Raw genomic sequence first — 22,418 nt, 5'->3', positions numbered from 1 at the left:
GCCACAGCTGCTCTGAGTTCATGAGTGTAATGGTTGTGCCATATCCAGCTAACAGTGTCGCTCTCTTCCAGCTTCTTCCAGTGTCTTCCAGCTCTTACATTATCTTAGCCCTTCCTGAAATGTTCTCTGAGCCTTGGCAGTGATTGTTCTCAGCACTTGGACATACTGTGTGTGTTTGATTAACCACTGCCCACTGCAGATAAAACGTCAAAGCTGAGTGGGATCTTGATTTCATTCCTTCTACTCACAGGGATGGAGAGAAAATCAGTTGAAAACCTCAACTGATCCCTTAGGAGAACAGTGAAAAGTATGTCAGGGCTCACTGGGACAGTTCCCATGTAGGAAAAAACAGCTTCCCGTGCTGTTTTCTGCATCTTTGCTGCCAGGACTGAATGGTTTTCTTTACTAGCCATGCCCACCCTGTCAAGCAGAGAGGAAAAGGTGTGGAAATGTCTATAGAGTCGCCAACAGTAACCATCCACCCATGCTTCCCGGGGGCAAGCTTCTGGCTCACCCATTTCCTCACCAAACACTTATGTGGCTCTTTTTGTGTGTCAGACATAGTTCTGGTCTCTGAAAAGATGCCAGCTGAGTAAAACTCATCCTTCCATTGACCTGAGACAAAAGAATTGACCTTGTGATTCTGGTTATCTGGCTAGAACTATATCTCCATCAGACTGCCACAGAGACAGCAGCATGGATATTTTGAAAGATAGTTATATACGGGAAGAGAGTCACTGATGTGTGTACAGGGAACATCGGATGAATCTTGCAACAACCACACTATTGTCATTATGGAACCATGAGGATATTAGGAGAGTCACCTGACCACTGTGTCTTCATGGAAAGCACCATTGGTAGATATTGTGCCCTCATCTCCTGCATAGTTAAGATCAACCATTAAGGTGTATATGGACCTTGGTGAGTAGGGGAATAAAATGAAAGTTATTATTTTTTATTTTTATTTATTTTTTATTTATTTATTTAAGATTTCTGCCTCCTCCCCTTCACCGCCTCCCATATCTCTCCCCCTCCCCCAATCAAATCCCCCTCCCTCATCAGCCCGAAGAGGAGTCATGGTTCCCTGCCTTGTGGGAAGTCCAAGGACCTCCCACTTCCTTCCAGGTCTAGTAAGGTGAGCATCCAAACTGCCTAGGTTCCTACAAAGCCAGTACGCGCAGTAGGATCAAAACCCAGTGTCCTTGTTCTTGACTTCTCAGCAGTCCTCATTGTCCACTATGTTCAGCAAGTCCGTTTTTATCCCATGCTTTTTCAGACCCAGTCCAGCTGGCCTTGTTGAGTTCCTGATAGATCATCCCCAATGTCTCAGTATGTGGGTGCACCCCTTGCGGTCCTGAGTTCCTTGCTCGTGCTCTCTCTCCTTCTGCTCCTGATTTGGACCTTGGGATTTCAGTCTGGTGTTCCAATTTGGGTCTCTGTCTCTGTCTGCTTTTATCGCTCGATGAAAGTTAATCTCCAGGAGGATGACTATATGTCTTTCTTTGGGTTCACCTTCTTATTTAACTTCTCTAGGATCACGAATTATAGCCTCAATGTCCTTTATTTATGGCTAGAAACCAAATATGAGTGAGTACATCCCATGTTCCTCTTTTTGGGTCTGGCTTACCTCACTCAGGATAGTGTTTTCTGTTTCCATCCATTTCCATGCGAAATTCAAGAAGTCATTGTTTTTTACTGCTGAGTAGTATTCTAATATGTATATATTCCATACTTTCTTCATCCATTCTTCCATTGAAGGGCATCTAGGTTGTTTCCAGGTTCTGGCTATTACAAACAATGCTGCTATGAACATAGTTGAGCATATACTTTTGTTGTATGATAGGGCATCTCTTGGGTATATTCCCAAGAGCGGTATTGCTGGGTCCAGGGGTAGGTTGATCCCGAATTTCCTGAGAAACCGCCACACTGCTTTCCAAAGTGGTTGCACAAGTTTGCATTCCCACCAGCAATGGATGAGTGTACCCCTTACTCCACAGCCTCTCCAGCAAAGGCTATCATTGGTGGTTTTGATTTTAGCCATTCTGGCAGGTGTAAGATGGTATCTTAAAGTTGTCTTGATTTGCATTTCCCTGATTGCTAAGGAAGCTGAGCATGACCTTATGTGTCTTTTGGCCATTTGAACTTCTTCTGTTGAGAATTTTCTGTTCAGCTCAGTGCCCCATTTTATAATTGGGTTGATTAGTTTTTTACAGTCTAGTTTCTTGAGTTCTTTATATATTTTGGAAATCAGACCTTTGTCAGTTGCGGGGTTGGTGAAGATCTTCTCCCAGTCAGTGGGTTGCCTTTTTGTCTTAGTGACAGTGTCCTTTGCTTTACAGAAGCTTCTCAGCCTCAGGAGGTCCCATTTATTCAATGATGCCCTTAGTGTCTGTGCTGCTGGGGTTATACGTAGGAAGTGGTCTCCTGTGCCCATGTGTTCTAGAGTACTTCCCACTTCCTCTTCTATCTGGTTCAGTGTGTTCGGACTGATATTGAGGTCTTTAATCCATTTGAACTTGAGTTTTGTGCATGGTGATAGATATGGATCTATTTTCATTCTTCTACAGATTCACATCCAGTTATGCAGCACACTTTGTTGAAGATGCTCTCTTTTTTCCATTGTATACTTTTAGCTCCTTTATCGAATATCAGGTGTTCATAGGTTTGTGGGTTAATGTCCGGGTCTTCTATTCGATTCCATTGGTCGACTTCTCTGTTTTTATGCCAATACCAAGCTGTTTTCAGTACTGTAGCTCTCGCCAAGTAGAATGACGGCAAGAGGGTGAAGGCAGCTTCGCCAGCCCATAGCCGTCTTCTTCCCCTTCTCCTTAGACATCCAGGACCCACAGCAGGGGAAGGCACAGGCAGGCGCGGGGCAGGAAGCACAAGATGACAGCTGAAGCTCAATGGGAGAATGGAGCTGCTGAGACTCGAGGGGAGGAAGGTCCAGCCCTGTGTTCAGTCAGAGTAGCTGCTGGAAGAGGAGGAGGAGGAAGAGGAGGAGTGCTTTCCGTGCTTGTGTTTCTTATGCATCTTTTTATGAGCTTTCTTCATTTTCTTCCGCATCTTCTTATCTATCACTGTTCCTGGGCCGACCATGCCAGGAACCAGAGGGTACGAGGGAGGGCAGGGGCCCGGGGGTGGGTGTCCTGGATATCCTGGTTGTGGCACAGTAGGGCAAGAAGGTTGGCACGGAGTGAAAGCTGGGTTTCCCTGGGGAATTCCAGGAGGACAGGGGCCAGGAGGAAAGGCGGGATTGACCTGTGGCAGACAGGCAGGATTGGGACCTCCTGGGAACACCACTTGGGGTGGATATGAATTAGGCCCAGCATTAGGGTTCCACATATCCAGCCTGGGAAGGAAAAGAGGCAAAAACTCGAAAGTTATTATTTGAATCAACTAGTCATCATCCCTGAATCTAGGAGTCAGGTGTCTCCATGGGCACTCAGTGATCTCCGGAATATTACAGAATAAGACTAATGCTTTACTTCTGATGGTATGAGACCGCACACGTCACAGGATGTAAACTGTTTAGAACAGATACTGAACGCCCTGAGTGTGCCTGCCTCCCTTGCTATGTTTGAAACAGTTTGTTCTGCAGTTTGTGAGCTGGAGGGAGAGAGCTGCTCTTGCCACAGCACCACAGTGGGCGTGTGAGATCTGTTTCCCTCCTCTGACTGAACAGGCAAGGGAAGCCCAGTGCCAGAGTAACAGAGGTGATTGGAGACAGCTCTCCTGAGCCCACAGAGGACAGGCGGAGGTGGGGTTGAGTGCAGGAGGACTGCCTCTACCATCAAGGCAGGAAGTGGGAACATGGAAGACTGGGCCATTTGGCATATCTGCTGCCTCCTGGGCGTGCAGCCAAACTCCCCATCACCTTCTGCCAGTCCATAAAATCACCATAGACAAAAATCAAGGCTAAAGGGGAGCCTCCTTCTGCAATTGTTTTGCAAATGTCTCCTCATTTCTGTCTCTCTGGAGGATATACAATGTCTTTGTCTAGAGTTGTGTGTGTGTGTGTGTGTGTGTGTGTGTGTGTGTGTGGATGTGTGGTACTGAGGACTGAACTCAGGGCATCATGCATGTTAGACCAAGTCTACTACAGGGTTACCTGCTTAGCCCCCAGTAGTTTTTCGAAGGTGGAGCTGAAGGTACCAAACAGAAATGAAATGTGGTGCAGATTCTTGGGACCATACCCAAGGACTCCAGGTCAGTCCAGGGTAGGGACATCTGCTCATCTGTGTCCATTGCTGCATGAGTCCCAACAGCCACACTTTGAAGTCGGCCTCGGTGTCAATCAACAGAGTGATGGATGAGTGAGCCTGCGAAGGGCATTGGCATTGGTTTCTCTCTACAGAATGGTCTGACAGTCCCTGTCCCACTCTTCATGAAGGCTCCTAACTCAGAGAGCATGGGCTGATTTGCAATGTGGTTTAGCTTTGAGAGTAGATGCCAATGGGTCTGGATGCCCCAGTTTATGAGATAGGGTAGAGGCCGCCCAGGTTTCTGGCAGTTCCCATGCACCCCATAGGACACAGCAAAGAGGATGACCCAGACTGTGGGAGGCAGGGAGAGATGAACCTCAGACTCTTCTCAGGTCATCTCCTTCATCACCTATGGCATTGTGATTATATCCAGTTAGTATACAAAGAAACTCAAACCCAGGAAGATTAAGTGCTTGCCTAGAGTGCCATGGCTGGTTATCACAGGGTCAGGATTTGAATTTGGGGCTGCAATGTCCCAGATCGCACAGCATACCCACTTGGAAGCTTGACTGGTACAAATAAAGAGGCATGCAGGAGTTTGTACCTAAGGAAGTATAGGGGCCATTGTTGGCTGCCCTGCTGTGGAACTATGAACAGTCTGAGCTGATGGAGTGCTCCAAGGCTAGAGCAATTTGGGGTGTAGGTAAAATAGTCTCTTGCTGTGGCATAACAATGAGTCCTGAACCTTGGGGAAATCTCCTATTTGCTGAATATGTGGTATTCAAGCAGCACGGCATGGGGTAGTTTGCTACGGTGCGAGAGTGGGGTCACTTCATTCTTACAGCCCAATGGTACAGAGACACTATTGACAATGATGAAGCACAGGAGTGGATCACTTGGCATCCTGGAAGAATCTCTGTCCCTCTGGGTCTGTTTCATTTGTATTTGGAGCGTAACCCTGGGTCACTACTGTCCACCTAGGGCCAGGCTGTTCATAGGGGTGTGGTGGTCAGCTTTCGGTAAAATGTTTAGAATGGCGTCAGCTGACAGTCACTAGAGTGTAATGAGCCATACAACTCCCAAGTAAGCACTTCTGCATGTTCACTGTGATTCCCTTCTCTCCATATAGATAATGTGCATACATATGTGTTTATGTATGTGTCTAATATATGAACATATTTGTGTGTGTGAGTGGGAACACACACATGCCCCAGTCGGTGTGGACTCAGGGAATAACCTCAAGATTTAATTTTTTCCTTCCATCCTGCTAGACAGAGGATAACATGTTGTTCTTCAGTGCACCAGCCAGGCTCGCTAGCCCTCAAATTCCAGGGATGCTCCTGTCTCCTCCATCTCCCATCTCACTGGAGAACTAGAGATTACAGATGTGTAGTTTTGGCTTGATGCGGGCTCTAGGGATTCAAACTCATGTCCGTACACTTGCACAGCAAGCAGTTCACACCCCAAACTACCTCTCCAGCCCCTTTAGTTCTCTTTATGCCCACATCTATCATACAGATAGCGAAGCAAGGCTTAGAAAGATTGAGGCATTTTTCCCAAGGGCGTCCATGTAAGTCTGTAACGAGGCAGTCTGACCCCAGAAGGTCACCATGGTCCATCCACTGGGGTAGGGTGTGAATGGGAGTGTGGTGGTCAGCTTCCTGTTTCTGTGACCAGATCCCTGAGAGAAAGCACCATGAAGGAGGGAAGGTTTACCTGGATTCATGGTTTGGAGTTTTTAACCCCTGGGTGCTTGTTTTCATTGTTTCTGGTCCTGAGCTGAGGCAGAAAAACATCATAGCAGGGGGCCTGTGTGGATCCGCCTGGCATCTAGGAAGCAGAGGGAAAGAGGGGCATGCACCAGAGACAAAATATACCCTTAAAGGATATGTTCCCAGTGATTTCCTTCCTGCACTTAGACTCTCCTGCAGTTTCGAGCACCTTCCAACAGCCCAGCAAGCTATACATTCCATGGATAAATCCACCCATGACGTCATAGCCCTGTGAGTTCAGTTGTCTCCTGAGGGTCCCGACTCTGAGCACTACTGTGTTTGGCAGTAAGCTTTCAACACACAAGCTTTGGGGCACTTTTAAGAACCTAACAAAAAATTGAAGACCAGACAGAAGTTTGTGATAAAGTGTGTAAGATGGGAGAGGAGGTTTGGCCAGGACAGTGTTCTGAATGTACCTTTTCACAGGCAGCCCGTGCTGCACTGTCTTGGGGCTAGTGAGCTGCTGTCTGTGGGATTATCTTTCTCCGTGCATATTACACTGCAAGCACACCCTCTTCTATCTAGGGAGTGCCAGACAAGACCGCATCAATCTACAGTTCTCTGTGCATGGAGCATCTCACAGACAGCTTGGCGATGCTACAACATGGAGGAAGGAACCTTCAGAACCCCAAATTCCAACCCATCTAGCATGTTGGTCCCCATCTCTCCATCTGTGTTAGCTGTTCAAAAATGTGTGCATATGTTAGTTTTCTCAGAGACTTATTTGCTTAACAACTCACACATGTCTGTCACACATGCTAACCACTCTCACCCCACCGCCATACCATCCCTGTCCACCTTTCCCACTTCCCACAAACCTCACTCTCGTGTCTGTTTGGTTTTGTGACCCACTGAGGTTAACTATGGTCATCTTGATAACCATGGGTTTAGACTCTAATTGCCTCAATATTGGGTACACAGCTAAAGACAGTGGTTTTGCTCTCCCAGAATCTATTAAGAGCCAATAGTTCAAAAGAATAGGTCCCCACGAACCCTTCCCTTTTCCATGACTTGTTGATAGGGTCCATCTTGTTTGGGTGCAGTGCAGGTAACTATAGCTGTTGTAACTGCCATCACAAGTCACTGATTTCAAGGACTGTACTAAGGATAGAGAATAATGTTTTGCAGCCCTTCCCATCTTCTGGCTCGTGTGTACTTCCTCTCCTCTGTCCCTCTTCTGCAGTGACCCTTGAACTTTAGAGGAAGTGACATTAGTGATTTGTTCCCAGCTGGACAACAACCATCCAAGACTCCAGAGCATCCCCACAACTCCAGTGCGTTCCCATGACTCCAATGGGTTTCCACGACTTTAGTGCGTTCCCACGAGTCCAGTGCGTTCCCACAACTCCAATGCGTTCCCACGACTCCAGTGCGTTCCCACGACTCCAGTGCGTTCCCACGACTCCAGTGCGTTCCCATGACTCCAGTGCGTTCCCACGACTCCAGTGCGTTCCCATGACTCCAGTGCGTTCCCATGACTCCAGTGCGTTCCCATGACTCCAGTGTGTTCCCACAACTCCAGTGCGTTCCCATGACTCCAGTGCGTTCCCATGACTCCAGTGCGTTCCCATGACTCCAGTGTGTTCCCACAACTCCAGTGCGTTCCCACGACTCCAGTGCGTTCCCATGACTCCAGTGCGTTCCCATGACTCCAGTGCGTTCCCATGACTCCAGTGCGTTCCCATGACTCCAGTGCGTTCCCACGACTCCAGTGCGTTCCCACGACTCCAGTGCGTTCCCATGACTCCAGTGTGTTCCCACAACTCCAGTACGTTCCCATGACTCCAGTGGGTTCCTACTACTTTAGTGCGTTCCCACGAGTCCAGTGTGTTCCCACGACTCCAGTGCATTCCCACGACTCCAGTGCGTTCCCACGACTCCAGTGCGTTCCCACGACTCCAGTGCGTTCCCACGTGTGCCCTCATTGGCATCGTGTCAGGCACTTTCTCCACTCCTCATGCGTGCAGCGCAGAAAGATGCCAAGTTGCCCTCTGCGGTCCCAGTGTGGCTCTGATGTCAGCTTCCTCAGTGGGAATGAGTGCATTTCTTCGGTGGTTCAGTTTGCAGCAGTCAGGTCCCACCCCAGGAGGCGCCGATGATGTGGGGGGCTGAATACTGCAGTTACTTTTAGACTTCTGTGTCATCTGCTTGACTCCATATGTTCTTGTCTCTTCCGGTTACTGAATGAAGTTCTGAGACAGCTTATGGGGCATATACGTTTTCTATGTTCCTGTTCCTACCAATAAAATGCATGCTAAATTCTTTGTGGGTTAAAGTGATATCCAAGTTATTAAAGATCTTCCTTACAATCATAAAGAACTGAGTTCAGCAGAAGAAAATTTGGATATGATAATAGTGCATCCTTGTAACCATATCACTGAGGAGGCAGACACAGGTAAATTCCTGGGGTTCACTGGCCAGCATGATTTCCTACTTGACAGGTCTCAGGTCAGTGAGAGTCCTTGTCCAAAAAAGAAAGGAGAACAAGGGCCTGGCAAATTGACTAAGGAGTAGAGGTGTTTGCTCTCAAGCCTCATGACTTGTGCTCCTTCCCTGTGACCCACATGGCAGGAGGAGAGAAGTGAACACTGCAAGCTTTCCCCTGAACTCCACACACGCACTATGGCCTACATGCGCCCACCCACTAACCCATTACAAATAAATGCTAGAAAAAATAAGGCAGATAGTACCTGTAGAATGACATCCAAGTTTGCCCTCTGGCCTCTACATGCATGTACACACAATTGCATGCATGTGTACAAATGTGTACATGCTCACAGATATGTCTATATGTGGGACTTTGGCCAGAGGATGTGGGAGCGGGTGGTGATGCTGAAGGTTTTGCTTTGGATTGACATTCAGGAGCCACAAAGCACACAATCTCAGACACTGAATTATCCCCACTGAGCATCCTGTGTTGCCCAAGGACATTCTTTGGGGACTGCAAGTCCACGCTCATCTGCTCATGCGTGTCCTTGTTCTCCACACTCTGATATGTCATGGGCCATGCCTCCTGCCAGCTGTGGAGACAGAGGATGAGTACAGCAGCTTCTCTGTCCTTGAATGGCTCACGGTCTTGTTGAGATGTGATTGAAAAAAAAATCCACCAATTCAAAAATATTGGATTCTTCCAAATGCTACAATAGGGAAAAAAGATAATTTCCCCAAGTCTTTAAATCTGTTACCCATTTTAATTGATTTAATTAGGTAAAATTCAAAGAACTGTAATGCTGGAAGGAGCCCAGAAACCATTTATTTATTCCCATTTCTTCTCTCTGCCTTCAGGCCATGCTGTACAAAGTAATCCACCAAACCTATGTCTTCCAGAAAGAGCAGTATTTCCAGGAATTGCTGCTTGTTGGCCACTGAGATCAAGAAAAAAAAAATGGCATTCGTGGTTACAAAGTATTTCCCTGAAAGACATGACTGGAATCATGGAACCATGCAACACACACACACACACACACACACACACACACACACACACACGAGTGTACACACAATGGAGTCCCCATAAGTAACACTGCTGAACTGAGGCGGCATCCAACACTTAGAAAACAAACAAACAAACAACAAAAAAATGCTAAACAAAAAATGTGGTTGTAATAGGGTAAGGCCACTTTGGCAATTCCCTCAATCCTGGGAGAAATGTGTATCCTAGCCTTGGTCATATCCTGCTTTGTGATAACACAGGGCCATAGTTTTTCTGAGCTGGCATTTTTGTGTCCATGTGGGTGGCATGTGTATGTGCAAGTGTGCATATGTACACATGCATAGAGAGGTCAGAGGAAAACCTCAGCATTGCTCCCAGGAGCCATTTACCTCACCTTCTTGGTTTCTGTCTTCTTATCTGTTGGCAGGATCCGACGTCCACGTTCTTCCAGTTTGGAGCATCCATCCAGCAGCAAGCCACGGTTATGCTGAAGATCATGCAGGATTATGATTGGCATGTCTTCTCCCTGGTGACCACCATCTTCCCTGGCTACAGGGACTTCATCAGCTTCATCAAGACAACAGTGGACAACAGCTTCGTGGGTTGGGATATGCAGAACGTGATCACACTGGACACCTCCTTCGAGGATGCCAAGACACAGGTCCAGTTAAAGAAGATTCATTCTTCTGTCATTTTGCTCTACTGTTCCAAAGATGAGGCTGTCCTCATCCTGAGTGAGGCTCGCTCCCTCGGCCTCACTGGGTATGACTTCTTCTGGATTGTCCCCAGTTTAGTCTCTGGGAACACAGAACTCATCCCCAAAGAGTTCCCATCAGGACTCATTTCAGTCTCCTACGATGACTGGGACTACAGCCTGGAGGCGAGAGTGAGGGATGGTCTTGGGATCCTAACCACTGCCGCATCTTCCATGTTGGAGAAATTCTCCTACATCCCCGAGGCCAAGACCAGCTGCTATGGGCAGGCAGAGAAGCCGGAGACCCCTCATCACACTCTGCACCAGTAAGAGAGGGCTCTTTCATTGTCTAACAAAGATGGGTCAGAATTTTGTTGCCATGAATGTTTACGTCCATAGACACTGGTAAAAGCATAGACATGACATACAGAGTGTATGTATTTACTTGGAGGGAGTTTGTTTTGGTTTTATGCTCATTTGTCTTTTTATTTCTTCCCATCTCACTTTAAAGATAATAAGTAATGTGATGCTATCTTTTAGACAGAATTTCATTTTATAGCTATCACTATTTTGGAATTTGCTGTGTAGCCCAGGCTGGCCTCCATCTCACAACCCTCCTGTCAGCTCCCGAGTGTTGTGCTCACACGTAATGCTGTAATGCTGACTAATAATTTATTTTAGGAGCTTTCTGCAACTTAGTTTTATTTTCTTTACTCAAAAACATACCTTGAAAATGTCCACTCAAGAATTCCCTTCTGTCTATTTACCTTTCTCCCCCTCTCACACCAGTCTTCTGTCTGTCTGTCTGCCTGTTATCTCTCTTTCATCTATCTGTCTGTCTATCATCTATCTCCCATCTACTTATCATCTCTCTGTCTATTATCTATTTATTAATGATTTGTCAGGTAAACTTTTTGTAATATCCATGCCTCATTCTTCTATATTCATGCACCATGATTTGTTTATTTATTCACTCTTTACATTCATAAAAATTCAGGTTTTTTTTCCAGATTTTTTTTTCCCATTAGAAGCTCAGCTGTCTCTTTTTGCCTGTATGCAACTGATTATCTAGGGTTCGTTCTAAGAAGTAGGACTTGAGGAGTCAAAGATGTAGGCATCTTCAAGTATCCATTGCCAAACTGTTCTAAAAAACAATGATGTCAACATATTCACACAACAATTTGTGGAATCATCTGATGTCCCACATCCTCAGCAGCTTGTTCTGATTTGGGAAAATTGATGCTCCTGGTCCCCAGTTGAGTCTGAATTTCTTTTCTTCTTATATGGGAAGCGTCTTTGTAGGTCATTGGTGACCTTGGCAATCATCACTCTTAAAGCCACATTCCATTCTGTTATATTACTGTAGTATAATTTATTTAACTGACCCATCAGGATGGGCATTTAAGTTAAAATTTATGTTTCTAGGAAGTGTCATTATTCTTTGTGGCTCATCATTATAGCTCAGCTGCTAAGATTTAGAATTATTATTCAGATACCCATTCTGCATGTTTTTGCCTGATGTTTGATGATGTAATCCGTGCTTCATTCTTCACATAATGAGCAATGTGGCACTGTGATTAAAGGCTGGACTAGGGAGTGATGGCGTTTATTCTCAAATTCTGTCTCCTCCATACCCTGCAGGACATGGGCAATCACTTTACCTTTCTGGGTCTCAAGTGCTTGTCATAAAGTGGTAACAGTGGCCCCTTCTTTCTAGTTGTGTCATTCTCAAATGACAGCATGTATTGAGACAGCTGGAAGGACTTGGTGAGGTTCTAGGTCTGCACTCAGAACTTCTGTTGCATTCCTAGGTCTGGAATGAGCTCACCGAATTGGCATTCTAACCAGTTCCTGGATGGGGCTGAGATTGCCCCTAGGGGGACCATTCTTTGAGAACCGTGGTTCTAAAAGGTGTCGTGAGTAAGGAAAGAGGGGATATGATATGTGAGGAGTGATGCTTCTTATGTGCTGACTTCCTGATGACCATCCGATAAGCATCAGAGTTATCAATGAAAGATGGCCCCATTCAAGACTGTAGTCAGCAGACAGTGTTGGTTGCCTGTACAATAATGCTATCCTAAAACATCTTTGGGCGATTGTGAGTTTGAATCTGCTACCTTTCAGAGTTTACCTCTGAAACAGGACCAGAGGTGTGTAGTGTGGTGTGGTGTGGTGGTGGTGGCGGCGGCGGCGGTGGCGGTGGTGGTGGTGGTGTGTGTGTGTGTGTGTGTTTATGAGTATGCACATGCTGTGGCCTGAGTTTGGGGAGTAAGAGCACAATGTCAGCTGTCAGTCATCACCTTCCACCTTATTTGAGACTGTGCTGCCAGGTTAGATGGCGCAAAAGCTTTTGTGCCCAGTCCTGCCTTCATCCTCCATCTCTCTGTCAGTGAAACAGGAGATCTTCACATCATGTCCTGCTTTTATGTGCATTCTGGGAAACTGAATGTAAGTGCTCAAGATTGTGAGACAAGCGCTTTAACCCATGGAGCCACCTTCCTAGCCCAGGATGTTCTCACAACTAACCCACCCCTGAGAAGAACAGGTGCTAAATCAGAAATCAAGCTCCGTTGACAGTGCCCCCACTCATCCTACTTCTAGGTAGTCACATTCAGCATCCTAACCAATCATCCAAATATCAGGAAAGAACTTAGATAACGCCGTGTGGACATGGGCGCTTCTTAGGAAGTCAGGCTTGCTGCCAGCCTAAGTCAAGGGCTGGGCTAATGAATTCACACTCACTTTAATAAAATGTGCCTTGCCGCTGGCAGACTTAGATATCTATTATTTTGTGGGAAACATAACTCAATTGTAAGGCAATTGAAATGTTTTATATATAGAAAAAGGAATTTGAGAGGGATAATTGCCAAGACATTCAGATTTCTTTCCAGGGACCACCCTAGATTCCATTCTTTAAGGAGAGAAAAAACGAACCCCGAGGCTGTAAAGTGTGGCTGTGCTAGCTCCTCAGGCTTCCCTTTAGAATGCATAAGTTTTGGAAAGGGCATTCCCACCCCAGAGAAGCAAGATGCCAAGCCAAGAAGTGTGGTGCCCACTGTCCCCGAGAATGGGATGTCTTGCCATCCACAGAAATGTGATCCACATGCAGATTGTGAAGCTGGTAGTGGCTCCCAGAAGCTCCATCATTGTGCTCCTTGTTCTACACACACACACACACACACACGCACACACACACACACATGCACACACGCACACACACACCAGCAAGGAAAGAGCAGAGCCCTGCAGGACTGCCCTTGTCTAGGAGTTAGAGACACCCCAAAGAAAGTAATTAGGGAGAACTGAGGGCGCTGTATTCTCTTGGCTCCCAGCTGTTGTTCCTCACACATAGGAAATCTTGTGAGGACTCCTGGAATATGGAGTGAAGTTAAGCTGTGACTTCTGTCCACAGAGACCATAAAGTCTAATGAAAATAAGAGGAATTTGCTACAAAACAAACCCTGTGCAGAATGATTCACTTTTTATAGCTATCTATTGTGTGTGTGTGTGTGTGTGTCGCATTGTATGTGCATGTGCAGGTCAGGAGACAACTTCTGGGAGTTGGTTCTCTCTCCCTTAGCATGGGTTCCAGGAATTGAACTCTGGCCCTCAGGCTTGGCAGCAAATCCCTTTCCCTGCCGAGCCATCTTGCTGGCTCCAGAATTCTTTCTCTTTTAAATACTGAAAAAGACAGCTAGCAGTAGAGAATATGATATACTCAACCAACACTCAAGACAGAAAATGAGGATGGTATGTCATGTTTGTTTGAACATTTTAAACAAACAGTATATTAGTGGCAGTACAGACGTCCTGGTTGCTTCCGTTTGCAATCTTGCAAGGGCAGGGAAGCCCCTCCAGGGAATGTAGTCCACATGCAATCTGTATGTATTCACTAAAGATGCAACCGCAGGCCCAGTCCACAGTTCTTTTTGATGCGTCCCTGTGACAACAAATGCATTCCAATTTGCCTGGCTTTAACCTTGCATTTTCAAGGTCACCGTGAAGAAAATGCAATTCCAGTGTGTTCATCTCAGTGGCTGTTTTTGTATTCTGCCACACCCATGCTTCACTGTTTATCTAACCATCCCCTGTTGGTGGGCATTTAGTTGGTGGATAAAGGCAGAATCTGGGCATGCGAAGACAGTGAGCAGATAAGGCTGATCTGGGTATGTATGCTTGCTCAGTGGGACCCAAGACTCTTGAGTTAGAGTCTTACTTCAATTGCTTTTTATTATATTTTCAGCTGAATAAAGCCTTAATTTGCAAAGCATTCTTGAGAACAGATAACTTTCCTTACCTCTACTGTGTAGGAGGGAAGATAAAGCCAGTATCAGTTGAATTCATACCTGGTTCTCAGCATGAACCATCAAGAGCAGCTTCAGTCGATTGAGACCTCCTTGGGGCTCTTGGCCATGTGACTCCTGGCTCCCAAGTTTGTTGATTGTAATCTTAGAGTTCCTGCAGTTGGGGTATTGGAGCGGTGCACTGTTGTCCATGGTGTGCAAGGGGCAGTTTGCCTGGTCATAGAGTGTTCCTGATCTTATTGTAGACTCTGTTTTTATGGTTTCAAATGGTGGGGTATAGAGAGGGGGGAAATTTCTCCATGTTTTAATATTCCTGGTTTTATAGAAGATACTTTGAAAAGAACAGTCAGCATTTTCCAAAGTTCAAAAATAGCTCAGCCACGTTATGCAACCTCTTCCTTGCTGCTGCAAAGTTATTAAACATCTGCTCCTTCGCCAAGCACAGAGCACAGCACCCGTAACTCCCAGAGTGTGAAGGCAAACCATGACCTGCTTCCTGGTATGGATCCCAGGCTGTCATCCCAGTTCTGTGCCAGGGCTCTGTCCCATTGAGGAGCAGCCAGGGAGACAACACTGATGGGATGTGTTCCCTGGAGTCTGGGCTGCTGTGGCTGGAGCTGCTGATGTGTGCATCTCCAGGCATAAGGGTCTGGGAGTCTCTCAACTCTTCCCCATCTGCTGACTTGGAAGTCATTTGGAGATAAGGAAGGCACGCGACTGTTTGGTTAGTGCCTGGCACATGGACAAGGAGGTTATAAATGCATGGGGTTAAAAGTCGAGCAGCCCTAGTCTGAAAACACAAAATCTCAAATGCTCCAAACTCCAAAACTTAAGTGCAGATAGGATGTCACAAGTAAAAAATTCTATACTGAATCTCCTGGGGTCACTAAAAGGACACAGCTGATTTCTGGCCTTGTGTTTAAGGAACATAAATGGGCTGGAATTGTAGCTTAGTTGGTAGAATGCTTGCTTAGCATGTGGGAAAGCCTGGGTTCCACTCTCCAGTGAATCATAAACCGTGTTTGGTGGTAGTGAACACCTCTAATCGCGGCACTTGAGTGAGAGAGACAAGGGAGTGAGGAGTTCAAGGTTATCTTTGTCAAAATAGTGAGTTTGAGCCTAACCTGGGCCTCTCTGGGAAAGGAAGGAAGGAAGGAAGAAAGGAAGGGAGGGAAGGAGGGAGGGAGGGGAAAGGAACATAGAATGAAAGAAAATGAAAAAAATGAAAGAAAATGAAAGAGAGAAAACGAAAGACGACTCCGGGATTCAGAACTTGGATCCCATGCCTGAGATACTCCATGACGTCTTCACAAATGTCCCCAAATCTGAAGAACTCTGAAAGTCGCACTCCTCCCCACCTCAAGCACTTCTGAAGAGAGATGTTCAGCCTGACCTGATGACACACGAGGGAATAAAATTGTGCATGGAGCAGATGAATCTGTTTACCACAGCCCACAAAACTGGTGTTCATGCTCCACAAACTGGTGAGAGCCTTTGATGTGCTGGCGTCAGCTCCCTGTGGGTGGAGAGACCCGCAGCCCAGCACATGGCTCTGGGGCAGGATTGTACTTTTACCTTTGGTCTTCTGCAAGGTACTAGAAATGGAGCAAGGCATGGTCGAGTCCAGCTGGCTAGACAGAGGTGCTGGAGGGAAGGGCTTGCTTGAGTGGGCACAGCTCGTCAAGAAGACAGCAGCACCCAATGACAGGGTGCTCTCTGTGCTTGGTCTCCAGGCTTCTTTCTGGATAGTTTGTAATTCGTTCTGTTGGGGACTACAGTTCCAGTCATAACCCTTGTGTTGTCTCTCAGTTCACAAGTCCCTGTCACACCTGCACTGTGCTTTTATGGGAGGATGGAGAGGATTACATATGCTGTGAGTGTGTAACGTGAGTGTTTATCTGTACATGGGTGTGTAGATGTGGCCATGCTTACACATTGGAAGGGACACCTTTTGGACTCAGGGAAACAGAAGTCATTAGAAGGAGATGAGTGGTTTTCAGACCTGATCTTGTCATAGGTCTGCTTCAGGGAAATGTAGTCTGCGAGAACTTATGGTTGTGTGATCTGTGCAGTGGGCTTGACCTCAAACCTATTACGAACTCACCAGTGTAACCTTCCAGCTGCTCTGAGCACTGGCATTTCTCTTGGAGTTGGACAATTCCCCCCCCCCCATCTCTTTATCATCTCTTTCTTTTTCACCCACCCCCGTGTGTGTGTGTGTGTGTGTGTGTGTGTGTGTGTGTGTGTGTGTAGAGGGCACTATCCATTTACCTCTTTCTTTTTTTAGCAGAATTAAATGACCATTTACATGTAAAACACTTAATGTGTCTCCTGATGCGCACCAGATTCCCCAAACGCCCACCCTGTCCGTCATCTCATCTCCATCACCCTGTACTGTGCACTGGTCATGCTGCAAGCTATGCACAAAGCAGGGAACAGGAGATATCTGTGTCTGGATTTCATTTTTTTTAGGATGTATTTATCTTTTCATCTTATGCCTGTGTTTGTGTTTGTGTGGGGGGGATATGTGCAGATGAGTACAGGTCCTGTGGAGGCCAGAAGGTGTCATCAGATCCCCTGGAGCTGTCTGAAACGGCACAGGAACTGAACTTGGGGTCTGTACAAGAACAGGAATCACTACTGAGCCGTCTTTCCAGCCTCCGATTCTATGTGCTGGTGACTGCCTCACAACATACATCCCGTGGCTCCTAATTCAGTTGCAGGAGTGGCGTGTGAGGAATACACTGCTTTGGAAGCCCTCAAGTGCTCTCTAGCACAAAGGAGTGGGAGAAACACCCCCTCCTGGTTTTCGAGATTAGTATTGAAAGAAACTTAACTGGCTTTCCTTGATACCAGCTTGGCCACTATCTCTTATGTCGACTGCTTGATCCTGAAAGTCAGGCTCGTGCAGAGGCAGCAGCACCGTCAGTTTCCCTGACAGGAGAGGTCTACAGGTGAAAGCGAGGTTAACCAGGGTCCAGGTAATGCTCAAACTCTCCCTTCATCTTTGTTTTCCAAAGCAGCAGAGGAAAGAAAGGCTTCTGGTTTAACGGCCACTGGGAGACGGCACTAAACCTGCTTGGTGTGTTTTTATTTGATAATCAGAATTCTCGCCGTTGGTTTCTTTTAAAATGCCAATAAAAGAGCCTACTCCGTTAATTCTCCGAGCCTGACTGCAGTCGAGCTTCCCTGAGCGAAGTGATAACTCTTTGCAAATATTTATCAGTGGGATCAGCATTTACTGCACAAACATTCCTTAGAGCGCTAGCCACTCCAGAGAACGTGCTATCCTGTGAGAGAGTGTGCGCTGGGCATCTGGTGATGGGGACCCTCAACTCAGGAATGTGGTCCAGAATAAGTCTGCAGGGGACAGAGAGAGAGAGAGCACAGGGGCGGGTGCCAAACCGAAACAAGGTATTCTGCACCAGGCTCTGAAGGCAGAGCATGGATCTAAACAGTGCTGGCCCCGTAGCCCTGCCTCTCTTGGACAAGTGGCTTAACTTCGTCATGTCTCCATTTCCTCAGCTGCAAACATGACAAGAACCAAATGGAGGATGGTAGTGGCGATGGCAAGCATGTGATTCTGAGCCACGCACCCAGGCTACACTTCCACTCTGCAGGGTGCCACTTTTGGTCGGCCTCCCTCTGGTGTCTTGCTGGACCCAGGAGGGGTGGGTTCAGTGCTCTGGGTATCCAGCTTTGGAGCTCAGTCCACAGCCGTGTTTCAGTGCTGGTGCTGTTTATGCCGTCTTTCCTGGAACCCAGCCTTCTCTTTCTTGGCTGGAAGTCAAAAGCACCGTATGCCAACCCCGCAATGCCAGTCAATCATTTCCAATTGGCACCCAGTGAATAGCTCGACAAATGGTGGAAACTTGGTGTTGGCACCTCAGAAGAGGAAGCAGTTGCCTGTGACATTACCTTGAAGGGAAGGTGGCTTGGGCTGTTGGTGGGGGAGTGTCACACACGAGCACAGATATTGTTCAGATTTGCCTAAAGCCACATGTAAGTCTTGGGACCAGCACACTTAGCAAAAAAGACATATGGATCCCTTTCCTTCAGGGTGGAGTACTGGAGACACTTTCATTCTGAAACCTGGTGACTTCGTAATATATAGTGATGTCTTGCCGTGACTCAGCTCAGGGAGAAGATAAAGCAAATAGAAGCGCTACCTTCATTACTCTGGACCTGCTGGCAGAGTGCATATGGGGAGTGTGAGGTCTCAATGTGTGAGCACAGCAACCAGCTAGGAGGTGATGGCAGAGATGGCGTCTTGACTCACCTAATGAACCTGGGTATTATGAGGCTCAAGTTGGGACCTTTGTGGCATCCATAGCAGGTTGGTCCAAACCGGTGGGTGACAAAATATGCCATGCAGATAAAGCTGAAGTGTGGTATTTATTGAGAGGAGGTTAAAGGGAAGGAAGGGAGGGGAAGAACGAAGGGGAGCAAGGGAGACAGAGACAGAGGGGGGGGAAGGGGGTAGGGAGGGAGAGGGGAGAGAGAGAGAGAGAGAGAGAGAGAGAGAGAGGCAGAGACCTGCTTACCCCAGAAGGAAGAAAGAGATTGGGAGTGGGCGGAGCTTGTCTCTTAAAGGGACCTTTGCGCTTGAGTAGAGGGAGGGTGCTGGCCATGCATAGAGGGGTGACTGTGCCCCGTTCCCAAGTGGCGCCTGGATACTAACACTTGGTACCATGTTAGTGAAGCCTGACAGATGACCTTGACGTTATGAAAAGAGAGAGCAACCACTTTCGAGACTTGCGCAGCTGGGTGGATGATTCTACTGGTGAAGAAGCACTGAGTTGTGGGTAGAAATTAGAGATAGTGTACATTGCAGAAGTGTTGAATTGAATGTACTTTTGAGGGATTCAAGTGGGAATCTCAAGTAGGCAATTCAACAGGAGTATCTGAAGTCACACCAAAAAATACAATGCACAGGGTTTGAGATTACCGATGGCTTTTACAGTCCCCAAATTGAGGGGGATGCTACTATGATTTTAGTGTGAAATGTCCCCTGTAAGCTCATGTGCTCATACACTTGCTCTCCAGCTGGTGGCGCTGTTTGGGAAGGTTGGCGGAGCCTTGCTTGGAGGAAGTGAGGTATACCTTAAGGTTTAAAAGCCTGGACCGACTTCCTGCCTCCCCACTGTGTACTGTGTAACCAGCTGTTTTGGTTTCTGCAGCCACTCTTTCCCCACCACAGTGGACTATGTCCTTAAACTATAAGCCAAAATAACCTTTCCCCTAATAAGTGCCTATTTATTAGGTACCTGTTCAGAGCAATAAGACAAACAATTAATATAATTGCTTAGGGGGAAATGAGAAATAAAGGGAAGATGTGGGTTCAAAGTGAGAGGCGCCTGGATATTAATTTATGTGAAGGAGAAGGAAAGTGTTGGAAGGTGGTTTCCAGCTGTCCTCTTCATGTGGGTGTGCTGGGCTCATGTTTGGTGCTATGCTGGGGCCTGCTGGGTCTCTGGATCGTCTACTACTACGTATTCCACATGGAAGCAGGTGCTGTGGCCCTTCCAAAGATGCCGTAACTGTGGCCACTGATGATATATCTGGCTCTCCGCAACCTAGCAGAAGCACGCCAGGAGTTTTCATCAATACTTGGAGGATGTGAAAAGTCCCATGTGGTGAACTATCAGACTGCTCGTCTCAGCAGTGAGCCCTTTGAGTCACAGACAGCCAACCTCATACTGTACTGAGCCTGAGCTGGGATGCAGATGGCAAGCCATGTGCTTGTTCTGGATCGATGAGGAGGTGAGACGCTGTGGAATTGGAGAGGGATGATGGTTCCCAATATGGAAACAGTCTCTGGGTTTGTTTCATTGTGGAAGTGATTTGGAAAACAACTGACACTCCACAAAGTGGCCACATTAAGTATCATTGCTATGGGAGGGGGGAGATTTGAGGTTGAGTGCAGAGAGGCACTGCGAGGCTTGCCCTTGGTGGATATCCTGGAACAGCCCTTTCTACGGGTGCCCTTCCTCCTGAGGGGCAGAGACCCTCCCTGTCCCAGCCAGGAGGGGGAGCTAGAGAGCTAGGCTGGTGTCCTCACCAGTTCTCTGCCTTTGTCCCTGGGGCTGGCGCTCCCTCTCCTTGCTGTCACTTGGATGCTGCCTGCTGCAGGTGCCTCTGAGCCCTTGTCCAGCTCCTGGTGACACAGAGCCTGGCGTGGATCCCAGGAATGGAAGGATCACTGTCAGGCCCGATGACATTGGCTGTGTTCTGCGTGGGCAGGGAAGGCCAGCCACATTTCTCCCCAAGCCCCAAAGTTTGGTGAATGAGCTGACAGATCCGCCGAGGCCTGGCGTGTTGTCCAGATCAGCACAGTTTCCTGAGGTCTAGCCCATTCCGTCAAGTCTTGGCTAGCTTAAGAATAAACCATGCTGTCAGCTTCCCACAGGGTAGCAGGGAGCTCTTGGAGAAGAACACACTTCCCTTACGTTTTTACTGCCAGTAACAAAAAGAACTTCTAAAACTGTAATTGATGCACCACTATGTGTGGATGGAGGTGGGAGACTTGATTGCACATGTCGCATTGGGATGTATGGACACACAGGTGACGTGTGTGACATGAGTGCACATGTGTCATGGTCATGAGACCACTGTGAGCTCACTGATGGCTTCCTCTGTGCCAGTGAGTTCTAATGTCTTCCCTTCGTGTTTTAGATGTGAGTTAGGGTGCTTTCTCCTTCGGGCAATATCCTTTTAATTCAGCCATTAGAGTGGAATTATTTCACATAACAGAAGTTGCAGACATGTATGGACATCACGTGCAGTGTGACCAAGGAACGTGCATGGGTGTCACATGTAGTGTGATCAAAAGGCATGTATGGACATCACAGGCAGTGTGATCGAGGGCGTGTATGGACATCACATGCAGTGTGATCAAGGGGCGTGTATGGACATCACATGCAGTGTGATCAAGGGACATGTATGGACGTCACATGCAGTGTGATCAAGGGCATGTATGGACATCACGTGCAGTATGATCAAGGTGCGTCATGTGCAGTGTGATCAAGGGGCATGTATGGATGTCACATGCAGTGTGATCAAGGGGCATGTATGGATGTCACATGCAGTGTGATCAAGGGCGTGTATGGACATCACGTGCAGTATGATCAAGGTGCGTCATGTGCAGTGTGATCAAGGGGCATGTATGGATGTCACATGCAGTGTGATCAAGGGCATGTATGGATGTCACATGCAGTGTGATCAAGGGGCATGTATGGACGTCACGTGCAGTGTTATCAAGGGGCGTGTATGGACGTCACATGCAGTGTGATCAAGGGGCATGCATGGACTTCATGTGTAGTGTGATCAAGGTTCTGGATCTTTGCCTTGTGGTGAGAGTTGGTGAGAGTCAATTTTTCTCTCTAGCTGGATATTTTCTATTACCTTTACATTTTCTGTGAACAACACCTGAGTTAACTTTTGTTCAAGGTCAGATTAGTGATGTTTTCATCTTTGGACCAGTATCAGGCATTGTCAAAGGTGCCACTCATGGACAGGTTTAATTCTGGCCTCTCACTCAGTCACTGGGAAGGCTGACAGGAGACAGTAAAATTGAATCTGAATACCTGTTGCTGGCACAGGGCTGAACATTCCCCAAAGCACGCAGGCTCTTATGGAAGATGTGGTGTCTTACCTTTATATGAGTTCTGTTAAGAATGAGAGAAGGGTAAATGCCAGATAGAATACCCTTCCATTTTCATCTTATTTCCAATGAGAAAACAGGACCAGAGATGTTCCATACACAAAAGACACATAGTTAATATAAAATAATGCTAGGATTCAAATTTCATTTTTACTGGTTCTACATCCCACCATACATTTTCAGCGGTTGCACCTTTGCCTAAATTCTCACTCTCTCTCCTTCCCTGCGTGTGTGTGTGTGTGTGTTTGTGTGTGTGCTTATATAAGTTCCATTGAGTAAGAATGCTGGAGCTGGGAAGATTGGAAAGATGACTCGGTGGTTTAGATCACTCGTTGTTCTTGGGAAAG

General features: G+C 47.0%; 1 protein-coding gene and 1 pseudogene across 1 annotated transcript in view; one reads left to right on the top strand and one right to left on the bottom strand.

Moving 5' to 3' along the window:
• The window catches only part of Grin2a (glutamate ionotropic receptor NMDA type subunit 2A), a 447,114-nt gene that overhangs the window by 228,855 nt on the left and 195,841 nt on the right, over window positions 1-22,418 (top strand). The window contains exon 4 of the mRNA XM_075942009.1: window positions 9,838-10,430. Coding sequence (XP_075798124.1) covers window positions 9,838-10,430 — 593 coding nt within the window. The remainder of the gene's footprint in view (window positions 1-9,837; window positions 10,431-22,418) is intronic.
• Window positions 2,843-3,345, bottom strand: LOC142831700 (proline-rich protein 13 pseudogene; annotated as a pseudogene).

Source organism: Microtus pennsylvanicus, chromosome 11 (genome assembly GCF_037038515.1).
Source record: "Microtus pennsylvanicus isolate mMicPen1 chromosome 11, mMicPen1.hap1, whole genome shotgun sequence".
In the NCBI taxonomy this organism is placed as follows: Eukaryota; Metazoa; Chordata; class Mammalia; order Rodentia; family Cricetidae; genus Microtus; species Microtus pennsylvanicus.
This window is presented reverse-complemented; position numbering and strand designations above follow the sequence as displayed.